Source organism: Aphelocoma coerulescens, chromosome 28 (genome assembly GCF_041296385.1).
Source record: "Aphelocoma coerulescens isolate FSJ_1873_10779 chromosome 28, UR_Acoe_1.0, whole genome shotgun sequence".
Lineage (NCBI taxonomy): Eukaryota > Metazoa > Chordata > Aves > Passeriformes > Corvidae > Aphelocoma > Aphelocoma coerulescens.
Genome location: NC_091041.1, coordinates 976,591 through 991,342, shown reverse-complemented (window position 1 = coordinate 991,342; position 14,752 = coordinate 976,591). Strand labels below are relative to the sequence as shown.

General features: G+C 56.7%; 1 protein-coding gene across 1 annotated transcript; it reads left to right on the top strand.

Moving 5' to 3' along the window:
* Positions 1-251: 251 nt before the first annotated feature.
* On the top strand, positions 252-3,884 carry LOC138099862 (serine/threonine-protein kinase pim-1-like). Its single transcript, XM_068997455.1, has 6 exons — positions 252-314; positions 1,836-2,003; positions 2,121-2,171; positions 2,377-2,743; positions 3,392-3,504; positions 3,825-3,884. Exons 1-6 carry the CDS (start codon positions 252-254, stop codon positions 3,882-3,884), a joined length of 822 nt encoding a protein of 273 aa, XP_068853556.1.
* The last annotated feature ends 10,868 nt before the right edge of the window (positions 3,885-14,752 follow it).

The window sequence follows — 14,752 nt, the reverse complement described above, 5'->3', positions numbered from 1 at the left end:
GAGGACATGGAAGTGGCCATGGTGGTGGATAGGGAAGAAATGATGGAGGTGGATGTGGAAGAGTCTATTGAGGATATGGAGGTGGATGTGGAGGACGTCATCGAGAATATGGAGGTTGATGTGGAGGATGAAATTGAGGACATGGACGTTGATGTGGAGGACAACATCGAGGACATGGACATTGATGTGAAGGACAACATCAAGGATGCGGAGGTCAATGAGAAAGAGAAGGAGCAGCCCATGATCCTGCGATGAAAATGGACCCTCCAGCAGCCGGACAGGCAGATGTTGGCCATGCCCTGCCCACAGGCAGAGTGGGTCCCCTGCCGCCAGGCTGGGGCTGGGCTGGCCGGCCCCGCTCAGGAACACACCAGCCCTATGCCAGTGCTTGGGGCCCAGCTCCCAGCCCCAGCCAGGCTCAGTGCTCAGGGGAGTCCTGCTCTGCCAGCGTGTGCCAGCCTGGGGACACAGGCAACAGCCCGCAGTGACCATGCTGCTTCCTTTTTACCAGGACTGACAGAGACTATGGCCACAGCTCTGTAAATACGTTCTGGATGTTAGCAAATAGTAAAGGCTAGAAAACAAGGGATACTGCTCAAGCCAAATGATCTCTAAAAAAAGGAATCGGGATGTATTGTTATGGACGTATTGTGATGTTGACTTTTCACATGTTACTTAATGTGAGATAAACTTCACCTGGATTCTGTAATGTAATACATGACATCGAATGTATATTGTTTATGTCGTCAATTAAGAAAAGATAGGCAGAGAATGTCTTCACTCTCCTTGTGTATCCTATAAGAGAAGAAGAAAACCAGAAACCAGAGAGAAGAATTCATGGAGAGAGCAGAGACATAGTGGAGCCAAGGAGGAAGATAAGGCTGATGGGATGATACATAGAAAAGCCGAAGAATTTATGAATCATGCATGACTGTAATGAATATGCAATAAGAGATGTACTTTTAAAGACGATCTTTTGGATGTAGAGGTGTGCCTTTGGCTCTCTACCAAAGCACCCGGCCGTAATACCCTTTTTGCTATTGTCTCCTAATTGTCCCTTTTATTTATTTATTTTTTTTTTTAAATTTTTACAAAGAGTGAACCTCGTTTTTCACAGTGACTCCGGTTCAGCCCCGGAGCGGAGCGGCCCGTGCTGCCCCGGGGCGCGCGGGGCTCGGCCGTGGGGCGCGCGGGGGGGAACGGACACACGGGCACCGGACACACGGACACGCGGACAAACGCTCCCAGCGCCTCAGCGGCAGCAGCGGCAGCAGCAGCAGCAGCGGCAGCAGCGGCAGCAGCGCAAAAGCAGCGAGTCCACGAACCCTCTGCGTCCCTTCTCCTGCTCCTCCTCTCCCTCTCCCAGTGTCTCGCACCCTCTCCCGCTCTCCCTTTCGTCCCCCAACCCCCCCTCCCGCGGCCTCCCTCTCCCCAGGCCCGGCCGGGCCATGCCCCCGGCCCGCCCCCGGCCCCGGGCGGGGCTGCCCCCTCCCCGCCCCCGGCCGTCCCGCCGCGGTCCCGCCTCCGCCCGGCTCTCGCCGTCCTGGCTGTGGCGCTGCTGGGCGGGCATCAGTGCCTGGCTCCTGGGCAGCATCGCCAGCCCCTGGCTCCGGCTGGCCCGACCCCTACCCCGGCCCCGGTCCCGGTCCCGGTCCCGGCCTCGGCTCCTCCCGGGGCCCGCCGGGGACACAGGCGGCGCGGCCGCTCCCGCCGCCTCCGCAGCGTCTTCCCCGCTCCGAGCTCCGCCGCTCTTGAGCGCGGCCGCCGGCCCCGAGCCGCCGGTGGCCCTTCCAAAAGAGCCCCCATGTGGGGATGGCCGGCCCGGGGCGGTTGAGCGGCGCTCGGGGGCCGTTCCTGGCCCCGGGCCGAGCGCTGACGGCCGCGTCTCGCCGGCAGGGAATGCGCTGCAGGGCCTGAAGGAGCCGTACCGGCTGGGTTCGCTGCTGGGGCGCGGCGGCTTCGGCAGCGTCTTCGCGGCCACGCGGCTCTCGGACGGCGCCCCGGTGAGTGGCGGGGCCGGCGGCGGGCGCAGGAGGCGGGGGGCAAAGGAGGAGGAGAAGGAGCATGGGGCTCGGCACGGCGGGCGGCGAGCTCAGCCCGCTGCTCCCCTTGCCTTGCAGGTGGCCATCAAACGGGTGCCGCGGAACCGCATCGGCCATTGGGGCGAGCTGGTGAGTGAGCGAGGGGCAGCGGGAGAAGCCGGGGCGCGACGGGCGGGGATGAGCCGAGGCCCGGCAGGGTGGAAGCCGCCAGAACGCCTCGAGGGAGAGCGGCCGTGGGGCCAGCGGAGGGCGCCGAGCGTCCCCGGCTGGCTGAGGACTTCCCGAGGTCTGGCACGGCATCAGCCCCACTGACGGCATCGTGCTCCTCCCGCAGCCCGACGGCACCAGCGCACCACTCGAGGTCGTGCTGCTGCACAAGGTGTCCACCGGCTTCCCTGGCATCGTCCAGCTCCTCGAGTGGCTTGAGCTCCCCAACAACGTGGTGCTGGTGCTGGAGCGTCCGGAGCGGTCCCAGGACCTCCTTCATTTCATTCGGGCACGGGGCTTCCTGTGCGAGGAGGTGGCGCGGCACCTGTTCCGCCAGGTGCTGGAGGCCGTGCGGCACTGCACCAGCTGCGGGGTCCTGCACCGGGACATCAAACCAGAGAACATCCTGGTTGACCTGGCCACCGGGCAGGCCAAACTCATTGACTTTGGCTGTGGCACCTACCTGCAAGCTGCAGCCTACACCAGCTTTGCAGGTGAGCCCACACAGGGGGAGGCTCCTGGTGGCAGCGTCTCGCGGTCCAACATCTCGCAGCCGAACCTGGCTGTGGCAGCAGGGATTCTCCCTTTTGCTGCCTGTTCTGGCAGTCTGAGTCTTCAGCCAAGTTGCTTGTGAGCTGGGGTGGCTGGGGGGCCATATTCCAGCCCTGCTGGCAGCCTTCGCCAGCCCCTCTGCCCAGGACTGGTGCTGGGGCAGCCAGCATGACAAAAACACGCCGGGTGGGCGTAGCAGAGAAGGGGGGGCCAGAACCTGTGCAGCAGCTGGTTTGGTGTGCAGGAAAGAAAGGGCTTGGACTGCTCCGCTCGCCTTGTTTGCCTTGGCTTAAGAACGTTTTCTGGGGCAGTGCAGGCAGGGAGGACGAAGGCATGGGTTTTCCCCAGCATGGAGTGGGTTTTCCCTTTGCATGGAATGCTGGGGTCTTTTTCAGGGCTTCCGCTGCCCTCTTGCAACACCAGTGGTTTCTTTTCCAACCCCCAGTTTGTACACAAGTCACAGGCGCTGGCGAGAGGGCAGCGGGTCACACCGCGTGCCGCTGCTGCGGCCCCCGCATGCCCAGGGATGCTGGGGCGAGGCTCTGGGAGCAGGCAGCGTCCCCCTGAAGAACTCCATCTCTATTCCATAGGAACACCGTCCTACAGCCCCCCGGAATGGACCCTGTTAGGCTGGTACCACGGCGAGGCAGCGACCGTCTGGTCCCTGGGCATCGTGCTGCACCAGATGGTCTGCGGGGAGCACCCTTTCCGGAGGGGCTGGCACAGCACCTGGGGCCGGCTCTCGCTCCCACGACGGCTCTCTCCAGGTGGATCCTCGTCTCTGCAGCACGGGGGGAATAGCAGTGCTGGGAGGCAGCAGCGGGCTCAGGAGCATCCCGCACTGGCAGCTGCTGAGGAGGTGGCAATGTCCTGCTCTCCTGCTCTCCTCCAAAAGAAAGAATTGATGGCAAAGTTTAGGCACAGCCCTGAGCACACGCAGCATGGCCTGGCCATGGCAAGAGTGGGGCAAAGCGGACAGGAGCCTTCTGCAACTGACTGGCGCTTTCTGCTTTCTCTCCGCAGAGTGCCAGAATCTCATCCAACGATGTTTATCTGTGCTCTCCTCGGAAAGGCCCTCATTAGAAGACCTGTTGTGTGATCCTTGGATGCATGATATCCATGTGCCATAGGAGAAGGGAGAGAGCCACACGCACGCTTTGACCCAGGGAGCCGGTAAGTTCCAGCTGCACACGCGCCTTGGCAGGAAGCAGCAAAGAAGGGCAGAGATTTTGTCCTGCCTGAATCGCTGCGCAGGGCTCCTCAGCTGGGCACGCTCAGCCCTGCTGCTGGAACTGAGCTGCTCTTCCCAGCACTGGTGGCCCCCATGCCAGCTGCTTTTGCTTGTTCTGCTTCAGCGACAGCCGGGGCCCTGGGCAGAGCACTGACAGCCTGCTCCAGCCCCAGGGAAGAAGGAGCCCCTGGAGAAGCTGTGCCAGGTGCGGCTCCTGCTGCCGGAGACATGGAGGGTGACATCAAGGATGACAAGCTCTTCCTCCACCTGGCAAGCTGAAGATGATGGACTTCAATTGTGGCACCTTCTCCAAAGCCAGGCTCCACAGCGAATTTGCAGATGAGTCCACACGCAGGGGGATGCTCCCAGATTTGTGCATTGCACAGCCTGGCCGGGAAGCAAAGGTTTCCCCCTTTGCTGGGGCGGATGCAACCAATTCTTCAGTCGGCTGCCAAGCTGCTTTTCGGCACAGCTGGCGGGAGGGGCTGGGGTGGTTCCGAAATGGGAGTTGGCTCCTGGCCCTGCCAACAGCCCCGAGCACCCAGCGTGCCGCAGGCTGGGGCTGGGGCAGCCAGCCCGACATAAACAAAGCCCCATGGCGAGCACAGGTGGGACTCCAGAGGCTGTACACACCTTGCTCTGCAGGCAAGGAGGGGCTTGGGCTGCTCCACTGCCCTTGTTGGCTTTGGGCTCAGCATGACTTTTGGGGGGCAGTGCAGGGGGGAAGGGAGAAAGCGTGGGCTTCTCTGGCCCATGGGTGGGTTATTCCTCAGCATGTAGGGCTTGGGCCTTCCTCATACCCCTGATGGAGAGGAGATTTTTTTACATTTTTCCTTGTTTCCCCTTTTTGTCTGTAATCTCTTTTCATTGATGTGTTGTTTGTTTTGTTAAAGGAAGCGTTCTAGGTGGTGTCCGGTCTGGATGGGGAAGCGCTTGGGAGCAGCTGCAGCATGGGTGGGACGTGCCCTTGGAGAAGGCTGAGGATAGCGTTTGGGAGCAGCTTTTCTTCCAGTGGCAGGTGGCGTGAGGTGGGTGCCCGTCCTCTTGGCACGGCTGGGATAAGGGCTTTTGGGAGGTGGCAGCGAGCGCAGCGGCATCCTGCTCTGGGCAGCTGCTGAGGAGGTGGCTGTGCCACGGCCGGCTGCAGGCTGGGCACGTGTCCTGCCCTCCTGCTCTCCTGCCAGAGGCAGCAATGCTGGGCAGCTTTGGGCAGCGCTCTGAGCGCGGCCAGCACGGCCTGGGCACCGCGGGCGGCTGGGACAAGGGGGACGGGAGCCTTCAGCTGACGGGCGCTTTCTGCTTTCTCTCCTTGCAGCCGGGCTCTGTGGATGCTGAGGCTGCTCTGGGCTCTGCCAGGGCTCTGCTGCGGCTCAGCCCCGGGGCCACGAGAAGCCAAAGAAGAAACGCCGTGACCTGCAGCAGAGACGTGCTTGAGCATTCTGGCAGTGCAGCTCAAGTTTGCAGAGCGTGCACCTCCAGGGGAACACATGCCACCCCCAAAAAATAAACTTGTTCAGTAACTTCTGAAATGAAATCAGTCTGGGATGACCCCCAATGCCATTTTTCAGCTTGCTCAAGCTGAAGCTCAGCTCTTCTCTGAACAGTTCTCTCCCCCACCTGCCTTTTGCTCCACAAGTGCTCCCTCTTTCCCCCAGTGAGTTCCCAGCTCACCGCAGTCCCCATTGCACTGTAGCCTTTCTTGATGCCCGTGGCCACGAGGAAGAGTGAGCCCCAGGTTTAGGGACTCATGCTGTCACTGGCTGAAGAACAGCAATGTCTCAGAGGTCTGCTGAGATTTGGGGGTCATTCAGAGCTGCTCTCCAGGCCTCAGCTCTGCTCACTGCTGGGTTCCCACTTCCTTTTCCTCGTTCTTCACAGAGCAGGATGAGCTCTGGGAATGCCCTTGACCCTCGCCACTCTTCCCAGCCCAGCCACCCAGCCCAGTTAGGCTTAAGCTGGAGCTTCTCTGTCTCCTCTGGCACCCCAGTGCAGTCCCCTCTGCGGGGAGCAGCAGCCCCAGAGCACAGCACACAACAGTGCAGGCCGCAGCCGGAGCAGCTCCCCTGCAGCCATGGCTTGGCTCTTTGTGGCAACCAAATGCTCCCTGTGTGCAGCTGTCCCTGGAGGATGGCCCCAGGGCAGAGCCCAGCCGGGCTCCCAGTGCATCCCCTGAAGCTTGGTGCAGCGCTCCCAGAGCTGAGCTTAACGCTGAGCACCCAGAGCTGTGGCTCGCAGTCGGTGTTTGCAAGCGTTGTGTTCTCATCTCCTGCAACCTGTGGGCAAAAGGAGCTGTGCGGCCGGGCCAGCACCGCCCCTCTGGCCAGTGACACGGCTGAAGGTCTTTGCTGTTGCAGAGGAGCCGGCATTAAGCCTTAGCAGGGCCTGGCACCTGTGGAGCCGGATCTCGCTCGCTGTCCGGGACTCGCTGCCCACCAACCGCCCCCACCCGCCGCGCTCCGTTCTGCAGGGACAGAAGGCTCTGGCTGTTCCAGGCTTTCCATCACGTCTGTGTACCCGTGGATGTGGAATGCACATGGAGAGGGAAAGTGTCAGTCCCGGTGCTTGTGCACTCCTTCTTCAGATACCAGACACATCTATGGGCAGCCCCTATGTGCACAGATGGATTAAAAGGATGGGCATGGATAGAGATTTCCCACAGAGCTCTTGCTTTGGCGGAACTCACCTTGTAAGCTGGCGGCCAGGGGATGTTTTTTCCCAGCTCTGTGTCAGTAGGTGTCCAAGAGCTGAAGGGAGCAGCATTTAGAAGCAGTTTCCAGACTTCTAAGGCAGGAAGCAGAGCTGACAAACATCCGTGGAACTCGCTGTATTCATCGGGAGGGGCTGCTGCTTCTTTAGGAATATGGCACAAGGGAGACATGAGACTAGGAGAAATCCCAGCTCTCTGTGGATTTGTGCAAAGGGGGAGCAGCAGAAACACTTTGTGTCTGCTTTTGGGGACACAAGGTCCAAGGAGCTGCGGTGGCAGAGGGTGACCTGGGCTGGTGGCCAGTGAGGTCCTGTTTCAGGACATCCTGGAGGGGCACAGGACAAAGCTCCAAGCACCCACAGCCACACTGCTGAAGTCTCTGGGATGCTGCACATCCTCCAGGAAAAGCTGCTGTCACACATCCCACTGGGGTTGATAATCTCTATTTGTGAGATTTTAGGTCCATGTTACAAACTGCAATAGTTTTACCCTCAAGACACAAGTCATGCCCAATTCATATTTCAATTTCCTATTGCTTCAGCCACAATTTAAATTTACAATATTGGAAACAAACCTCATAATCTTTAAAAAAGGCTGAAGAGCTCAGTTAGATGGATCCACACCATCAGCACATTTGCAAAGTAAATACCTCAGTTCTCTTTGTAAAAAGACCTCTTAATCCAGAGTTACAGAAGATTTTCCACTACACATTTGGGGTTTGATTTTATCTTTTTCTTTTATTTATTTAGTTTTTTCCCCATTATTTTAAACGGAAAACATGTCCTAAAAAAGGAGTATCCTTTACTCCTTGTTCCCGTGTGGAGCAGCTCCCTTCCCGCTGGCTGAGCTGCTCAGGCAGAGCCCGGCAGCTCCTGACCCTGCAGGGTTGAGGCTTTTCCCCGTTGCTGTGCACAGAGTGATGGAGCAGCACTGCTGAACACGAGGCCACACAGAGGGACCAGAAGCAGCTGCCTTTGTCCCCCTGCAGCTCCAAGGCCCAATCTCAGAGCAGACACGGCTGGCAGAGACTCGCAGGCTCCCTGTTTGCTGTGCTGCCCCACTTGTGAGCGGCCCAGCTTTGCGTGAGGCACAGGGAGAACAAGGGGCAGCTCCCTGCCAGCCCCGCAGCCCAGGCACCCCTCGGGCCCCGGGGCTTGGGGCACTGTCAGCACCCGCTGCTCCAGCGCCCGCTCCTGCTGGCACTGACAGCAACACCCAAACTGTGGCTGATCCCGAGGGAGCAGCAGCAGGGCCTGGAGCTGATCCCTGACTCTGGGGCAGGGCTGGACAAATGACCCCCACAGCAGCAGCAGCAGCAGCAGCAAATGGAGCTGACTTTCAGCACAGCCCCTGCCGCTGTTCCCTCCCGTTGGCAGCGGTGTCACAGCAGCCTGGGGCACCTGGGAGCCCTCAGTGCCAGCAGGGACTGGAGATGGCAGCCCTGGGCTCCTGGAGGGTGTGCAAGGAGCAGAGGTGGGCACTCCCTGTCCATGTGGAGCTTGCAGGTGGAAAAGGCTGCTGTGAGCAGGCAGCTCGGAGGGCAGGGAAAGGAGGGTCTCGAGCACTGGAGCTGTGCCAGTGCCACAGCCCTGGGCAGCAGCCACCGAGCCCCGGGGCCACAGAGGGCACAGCAAGAGGGACAAAAGCAGTCAAGGGCACAGACTGGGAAGGGCGAGAGCTGGGAGCAGGAACAGCTGCTTCATTGCACTCTTGGAGAAAGCTCTTGGCTGTTTCAAAGCGCTGAAAGGCGTGAAGAGCACAGAGGAGGCCACAGCAAACAATGCTTCTGTTTTCACAGCCTCCCCTCTCCGTGTGCCAGAAGGAATTGGATGAACTGTATTCTTGTCTCCGAGTCGTCTCGTTCAGCATGAGCAGCTCAGCACCAGGAGCTGAAGGAGCTGAAGCCTTAGGCCACAAGCTGAAGCCTTAGGCCACAAGCCTTAGGCTGAGCAAGAGGAGCCTTTTTGACCAAAGTAATGCTGCTAACATGGACCTGGCTGAATCCTGGAATTACAGAATCCTTTCTGTTGGAAAAGACCTCTGAGCTCATCAAGTCCAACTGTTAATCCAGCACTGTCAAGCCCAGTACTAAACCACATCCCTGAAGTGCCAAGGCCTGGACAAGAGGCCTGACTGAGGCCTGAACAACAGGCCCTGAGCCAAAGGTGACCTCTGGATGAACCTTCCAACCAAAGGTTCTTTGTATCTCCTCATTACTGAAATTTGCATGATCATTAGCGCTGTGATTGATGTATCCCCTCATTAGTGAAACATGTATTGACCTTTCTGTGTTTAGAAGCCAGACAAGGCCATGAAATCCAACATCTGGCCTTGTTTGGGGCTGTATGGTCAAAGTCAGCTCCCTTGGCTCCTCCTTGAGCCCTGGCCAGGCTTAGGAGGAAGCCAAGAGGAGGATGAAAGCAGATGTTCCCGCACTAGAAGTGCTGTCAGTTTGTTTCTCCAGCACTGTCAAAGCTGGGCCCTCTCCCAGCGGGGTTGGAGCCTCAGCTGTGGCTGGAGGCAGCTGCAGGAATTCCCAGTGTCCGGGAGTGGCTCTCCAGTCCTTGGCTGGGACAGCTTCCCCCAGCTGATGGGTGGCTCTGGGGGATGGTAAAGTCTGAGGGTCACTGGGGCTGGATCTTGGTTAATCACTGCAGGCAATCTTTGGCACTGATGATTGGGGGCATTGCTGAGCTGCTCCTGCTGTGATTCTTTGCTAATGATTATGTGCTTTGCTGAGCTTATGCTTCTGTGACTTTTTGCAGATTTGCATTTTATAAATTGCACAGTTCCTTCAGTTGGTGTCTGTGTCTTTGGTGCTGACCCTGCCCACCAGCAAATCAGGGCCCCGTCCTGCCTGAGTGTTACCTGGGAAGACAAAAACCCTCACTCCAAATGTCCCCCCTTCCTCCTTGTTCCCCCCACTTTATACACTGAGCATGGTGTCCTGTGGTCTGGGATATCCCTGGGGTCAGTTGGAGTCACCTGTCCTGGCTGTGACCCCTGCCAAGCTCCCCCGCACCCCCAGCCCCTCCCCAGCGTGGCCGAACGAGGGGCAGGAAAGGCCTTGGCTCTGTGCAAGCTCAGCAAGAACAAAACCATCTCTGTGTGAGCAACGCTGTGCTCAGCACAGAGCCAAACACAGCCCCAGAGAAAGGCCTGGCAAGGAAATTCCCTCTGCCCCAGCCCACAGCAGCACCCCATGGCCATCCACCATCACCACGGCTCCACGGGTTCCTTTCCATGGCCCCGGCCCTGGCCATGGGACGTTGGGCTGGTGGCCACGGCAGCCGACTGTGGCCCAGGGCTCCATGCCCGTGTCCATGGCAGCAGTGCCCGGCCATGGACCCTGAGTGCAGGTGACCGTGCCAATCCCCATGGCAGCGGGGCCAAGCGTTGGTGTCGGTGGCACCAAAGTGAGGAACGGGTCCCTGTGGCCGCTGCCGTGGCACCTGAGGGCATCAGCGAGTGTCAGTGCAATTGTAGCTGGCACCAGCCCCGGCACCGCTCTGTCCTGAGGGCTGCCATGGCAGCCGAGGGCAGCCACAGGTCTGCGGGCAAGTGGCCACGGACCCTGAGTGCAGCAGTGGGTCCTGGGGGGGTTTCCAAGGGAACTGGAACTGATGAGGGTTGCCATGGCATCCAACCCCCTGGGATGTCACACAGCCACCCTGGGATGTCACACAGCCAACCTGTGATGTCACAACTCATTCTGTGATGTCACATAGCCACCCTGTGATGTCATAGACACTCTGTGATGTCATAGACACTCTGTGATGTCACAGCTGACTCTATGATGTTGTACAGCTCCCCTGTGATGTCACACAAGCACCCCATGATGTCACAGTCCTATCTGTGATGTCACACCAGCACCCTGTGATGTCACAGCCGTCTCTGTGATGTCATAGTCTGCCCTGTGTTCAGAGCCCAATCCCAGGCACAGAGGTGTTACCAAAACTTCAGTGAAACAAAACCTCCTCAGCACCAGCGCAGCACGAAGCAGCAGCATTCTTTATTGGGCCGGATGCACGAGGGGAGAGCCCCTCCCAAGGTCGTGTGTGCCGAGTTCAGGAATGTTCCTGTTTGCAGACTGTGTTTCACACACACATTCCCAGATTGTCCCACAAGAAACACACACACGATAATCATTTCCCCAAAATCATTGCATATTTCCCCCACCCCTTTGCACATCCATTCTTCTGCCCTGGGGGTCTCTTTGGGGGTCCCTGGTGGTCGGTGACCCCAAAGCCAGCCCTGACTGCCCGGTGAACTGGTGAAAGTTGGCACACCTGGGCTGGTTGCTGCCTACAGAATCAGCCTTGTGCGGTTCCATGGCCAGTGGCTTTTGGAGAAGAAGCATTGTATGAACCCACCAGGTGCAAACGGTTTTTCATCTGGCAAATTTCCCCCCCTTGGAGGGTTGGGAAGCTTCTCTTCCCTTCAAGCCTTCGTAAGCCGCACTCTGCTCCTTTACTCACATCCCGCGAGTTCCTCAGCTGCTTTCACAACCATGTTCTTTACACAGCTCAAAGCAAGTGTCATAAGCACAAGTATTGCTGTGATCCCAGTTAGACTTTGCAAAAGTCAGGCCAACCATCAGTCAGAGAAAATCCAAGTCCTTGAAATATTTTATCCAGTTACTGTCTAACCCTCCCCTTAAATCCCTGCTGGATGCAGCAACTGATTTTATCCTCGCTCCCTGATCACCCAATCCAGCATCACATTTGGAATGTGCACACAACAAGTGTTGCTGTTCCAGTTCAAGAATCCACATACTCCCTGTCCATGTCACAGCAATAGGGCTAAAGCCAATCTGCTCTGTAAGGTCATTTTAGCTGTGGCTGGCAATTGTTCCTTTATTTCAGCAAACCCCAAAGGAGCTGCATTCCCTCAAGTTTCCATCTGCAGAGCCCAATGGTGTGTGGCTGGTCTGTTCCTAAAGGCAGATCTTTGCGGAGCAGAGATGGATTCTAAAATCCATCCCGCTGTAGTTCCCGCACTGGGATGTTTCCAAGTTCCATCCCCTTTAACCTTTCCCCACAGTCGGGTTCCCGGTAGTGACTCCTTGCACGAGGGACGGAACGTTAATACCCCCAGTGTCCATGGTGCTCCTGATTCTCCCAGGGCCAAAAGTGTGCTCCAAATTCCATCACTTCCCACCCATCCTGGGGCTCCTAAGGATCTGACCGCATCCTGCTGACACTCTGTGCCTCTCCAAGGCTCGTTGGTTGTTGGCTGAGCCCAGGTGTCACTGAGAAAGGCAGAATCATTTCTACAAACACAGCCCAGCCTCAGAGCCTGGGCCACAGCCAGGAGCCGCTGGACCTCAGGATTCCAAACAGCTCAAGTGTCTGTCCCAGGGCAATCCCGCTTTTCCTTTGTCCTGGGATCCTTTGGCCTTGACCTTGTTAAATCAGGATATTTTATACCCACCTGTAAGGGGTCCCGTGGAAGGCCTGGGCTCCCTTCCCAGCCCAGACACCCCTGAACTGGCTGGAAACATTCCCATTGTCCTGTCTGAGGGTGATTCCATACTGCTGGAATTTGACAGCCCCAGGGGGTATCAGTGCAATCTGTCAGCTGATCAATATTCCCTGAGGTAATTTCCAGATCCAGTTTGGAAATGTTACAATTCTCAGCAGTATCGTTCTTATGTGCCCATGGTAAGGAATATTCTCCTTCCATCCCTGTCCAGGTGCCCTGGGTGCTATTTCCTTCCCACAAGTGTTCCCAGATTTTTGTCAAATTGCTGACTGAAGCTCCCCACGGAACTGGATTTTCTGCACAGGTTGGTGTTGGCAAACAAGCTGTTACAGGGGTCACATTCTGTCATCTGCCAACATCTTGCACTGACTTTGAAAACCGCATTTCCCTTCCCAGAAGTCAGGAACATCGTTTCTATTTTTATTATAGATACACAATTATTGATCATCTTCATCTAGATCCAATAAATAGTATCCCCTTAGAAAATCCTATTCAATACCTAAAACAATAGGATTGATGTAAAACCCCAAACCCCACGGTGTCAGTCTTGTTTCTGCTGTGTTTCATGTGTACTCGCTGGTTTTACCCGCATGTGATGAACCCTGAGTTTGATTCCTTCTACCTTGAGTGCAGGGTAGGTTACCAGGAGGACTTGAGATGGTCCCTTCCACTTTGGCTGGATTGTTCCAAAATTCCAGGTTCTGATGCACACCGCATCTCCTGGTTGGAAAGGATGTACAGGCGAGTCCAGCCCCAATGATCTGTTGAGAACCATGCACCTTTTAAGGCTTACAAGAGTTAGTCCCAGTGCTATTAAATATTCATTGCAGCAAAACTTCTGAGCCTTCCCTTGTCTTGTTGGTGCCACATGGGAAAGCTTCTGGCCATCCAGAAAAAGTATCCACCAATGCCAAAATGTGCCAGTCCCCCTTCTGCCTGGGCAGTTCTGCAAAATCAGTTGGCCAAGATCACCTGGTGATTCCCATGTAACGAGCCCTGGAGGCAGCCTTCTTCCTTCAAAACCAATCACATCTTTCTCAACAACTGATCTATTATTTTTTGCCATTTTTGTGCTTACAAGATGCCTTTGTAAACTGGCCACCATATTCTCCATTTCCTAATGTGTTTCCTGATGGTTTAGTTCCATTATACATTAATTGTGGAGCTACAATTACCTGCCCACACGGGGTTACCGATCACCTGCTGGGATTTTCCGTAGCTGCTGCTGATGGGGCTGACTGCCTGTCCTGATCACTGGAATCTGGCTTTTGTTGCAGAACATTCCAGTTTTTGCTAGGTATTAGTGCAAGGAGAGCTTTTTCAGCACCCTCTTGAGCTGTTTGGTCAGCCAATGGATTCCCTGGATTAACTGGGGAGTCTCCAAACCCATGGGCTTTACAAGGGCATCAGGGCCACTTCTTTTGGCTTTGGCACACTCTGCAGTAGGTGACTGATTTCTTTTTGTACTCACTGGAGACCTCTGTGTCCTTTCCTTCCATGTGGCTCCCTGGGCGTCTATTATTCCAAACCCAGATTTCAAATCAGTCCATATGTTCACCCTTTTTCCTTCAGTGATTTCTAGGAAAGGTCATTCATTCTGCTTTTTGTGCTGCTGTGTTCAAAGCTAAAGCCTGGGCTTCTATGACCTGGGTTGAGGTTCCCACTGCACACCCAGCTGCCCGTTTTCCACCCGTACCACGCTGCTCCCACCAGGGTGCAGGTCCAGTGCTGGCTCCTGGATGGGATTGCTGTGGAGGTCCCAGAGTCTGCCAGAACACACTTGTTCCATGGATCCCAGGCAGTCATAGCACAAAGACTCCAACCCTTCTCTTAGAAGGGACTCGAACACTTCCCTGTTCCAACCTTGGGTACCTTGAACCAAACCCTGCAAAGCTTTTGCTGCACCTTACAGGCAGGTCAACAGTTTACACCGGGAAAGGAAAAGGTGCCTTTATCTTACCAGGGGTCTTTCTCTGCCCTCTGTGCACAGGGACCCCCAGCCCGGGGCGGCCGTGCCAGCACCCCCAGGAACACCCAGATCTGGCAGCACTTTGCTCAGCTGCCCTTTCCAGAAACGGAACCATCTCCTTCCCGAGACAATTCAACCTCTACCTCTACCCAAGATCATTTTCTACACACTGCTGATCAGAAATGTTCCTCTGCACTTCCTCCACCACAAACATCCCCACAGCCCTGGAAGAGATAGCAGGGGCATCATTAAAGCCTCCACAAACACTGCACAGGCACCCAGCATCATCAGCTTTCCTTCTTTGGCATTCAGGCTCCGTGCACTGCTCCTGTTCATGTCCTCCTCCTCTCTCCAGAACGGTGGCAACCGCAGAGCTCCCAGGCAATCCCAAGGCCAGTGCCTTCCATGGCTTGTTGGACACGCGCATGGCTGATGGCCCTGTTGTTCCCAGGGAAGCTGCAGAGTGCCAGAGGGGGCCATGAAGTTGCTGAGGGCACTGGAGCACCTCCCTTGTGGGGAAAGGCTGAGCAAGTTGGGGCTGTTGAGGCTGGAGAAGAGAA

Excerpts from the sequence above, each read along its gene's own strand:
- LOC138099862 (XM_068997455.1), top strand. The coding sequence starts at position 252 with ATGAAAATGGACCCTCCAGCAGCCGGACAGGCAGATGTTGGCCATGCC. Across the intron at positions 2,004-2,120 it reads GGCTCTCGGACGGCGCCCCG|GTGGCCATCAAACGGGTGCC; the intron begins GTGAGTGGCGGG and ends CTTGCCTTGCAG. Across the intron at positions 2,744-3,391 it reads AGCCTACACCAGCTTTGCAG|GAACACCGTCCTACAGCCCC; the intron begins GTGAGCCCACAC and ends TCTATTCCATAG.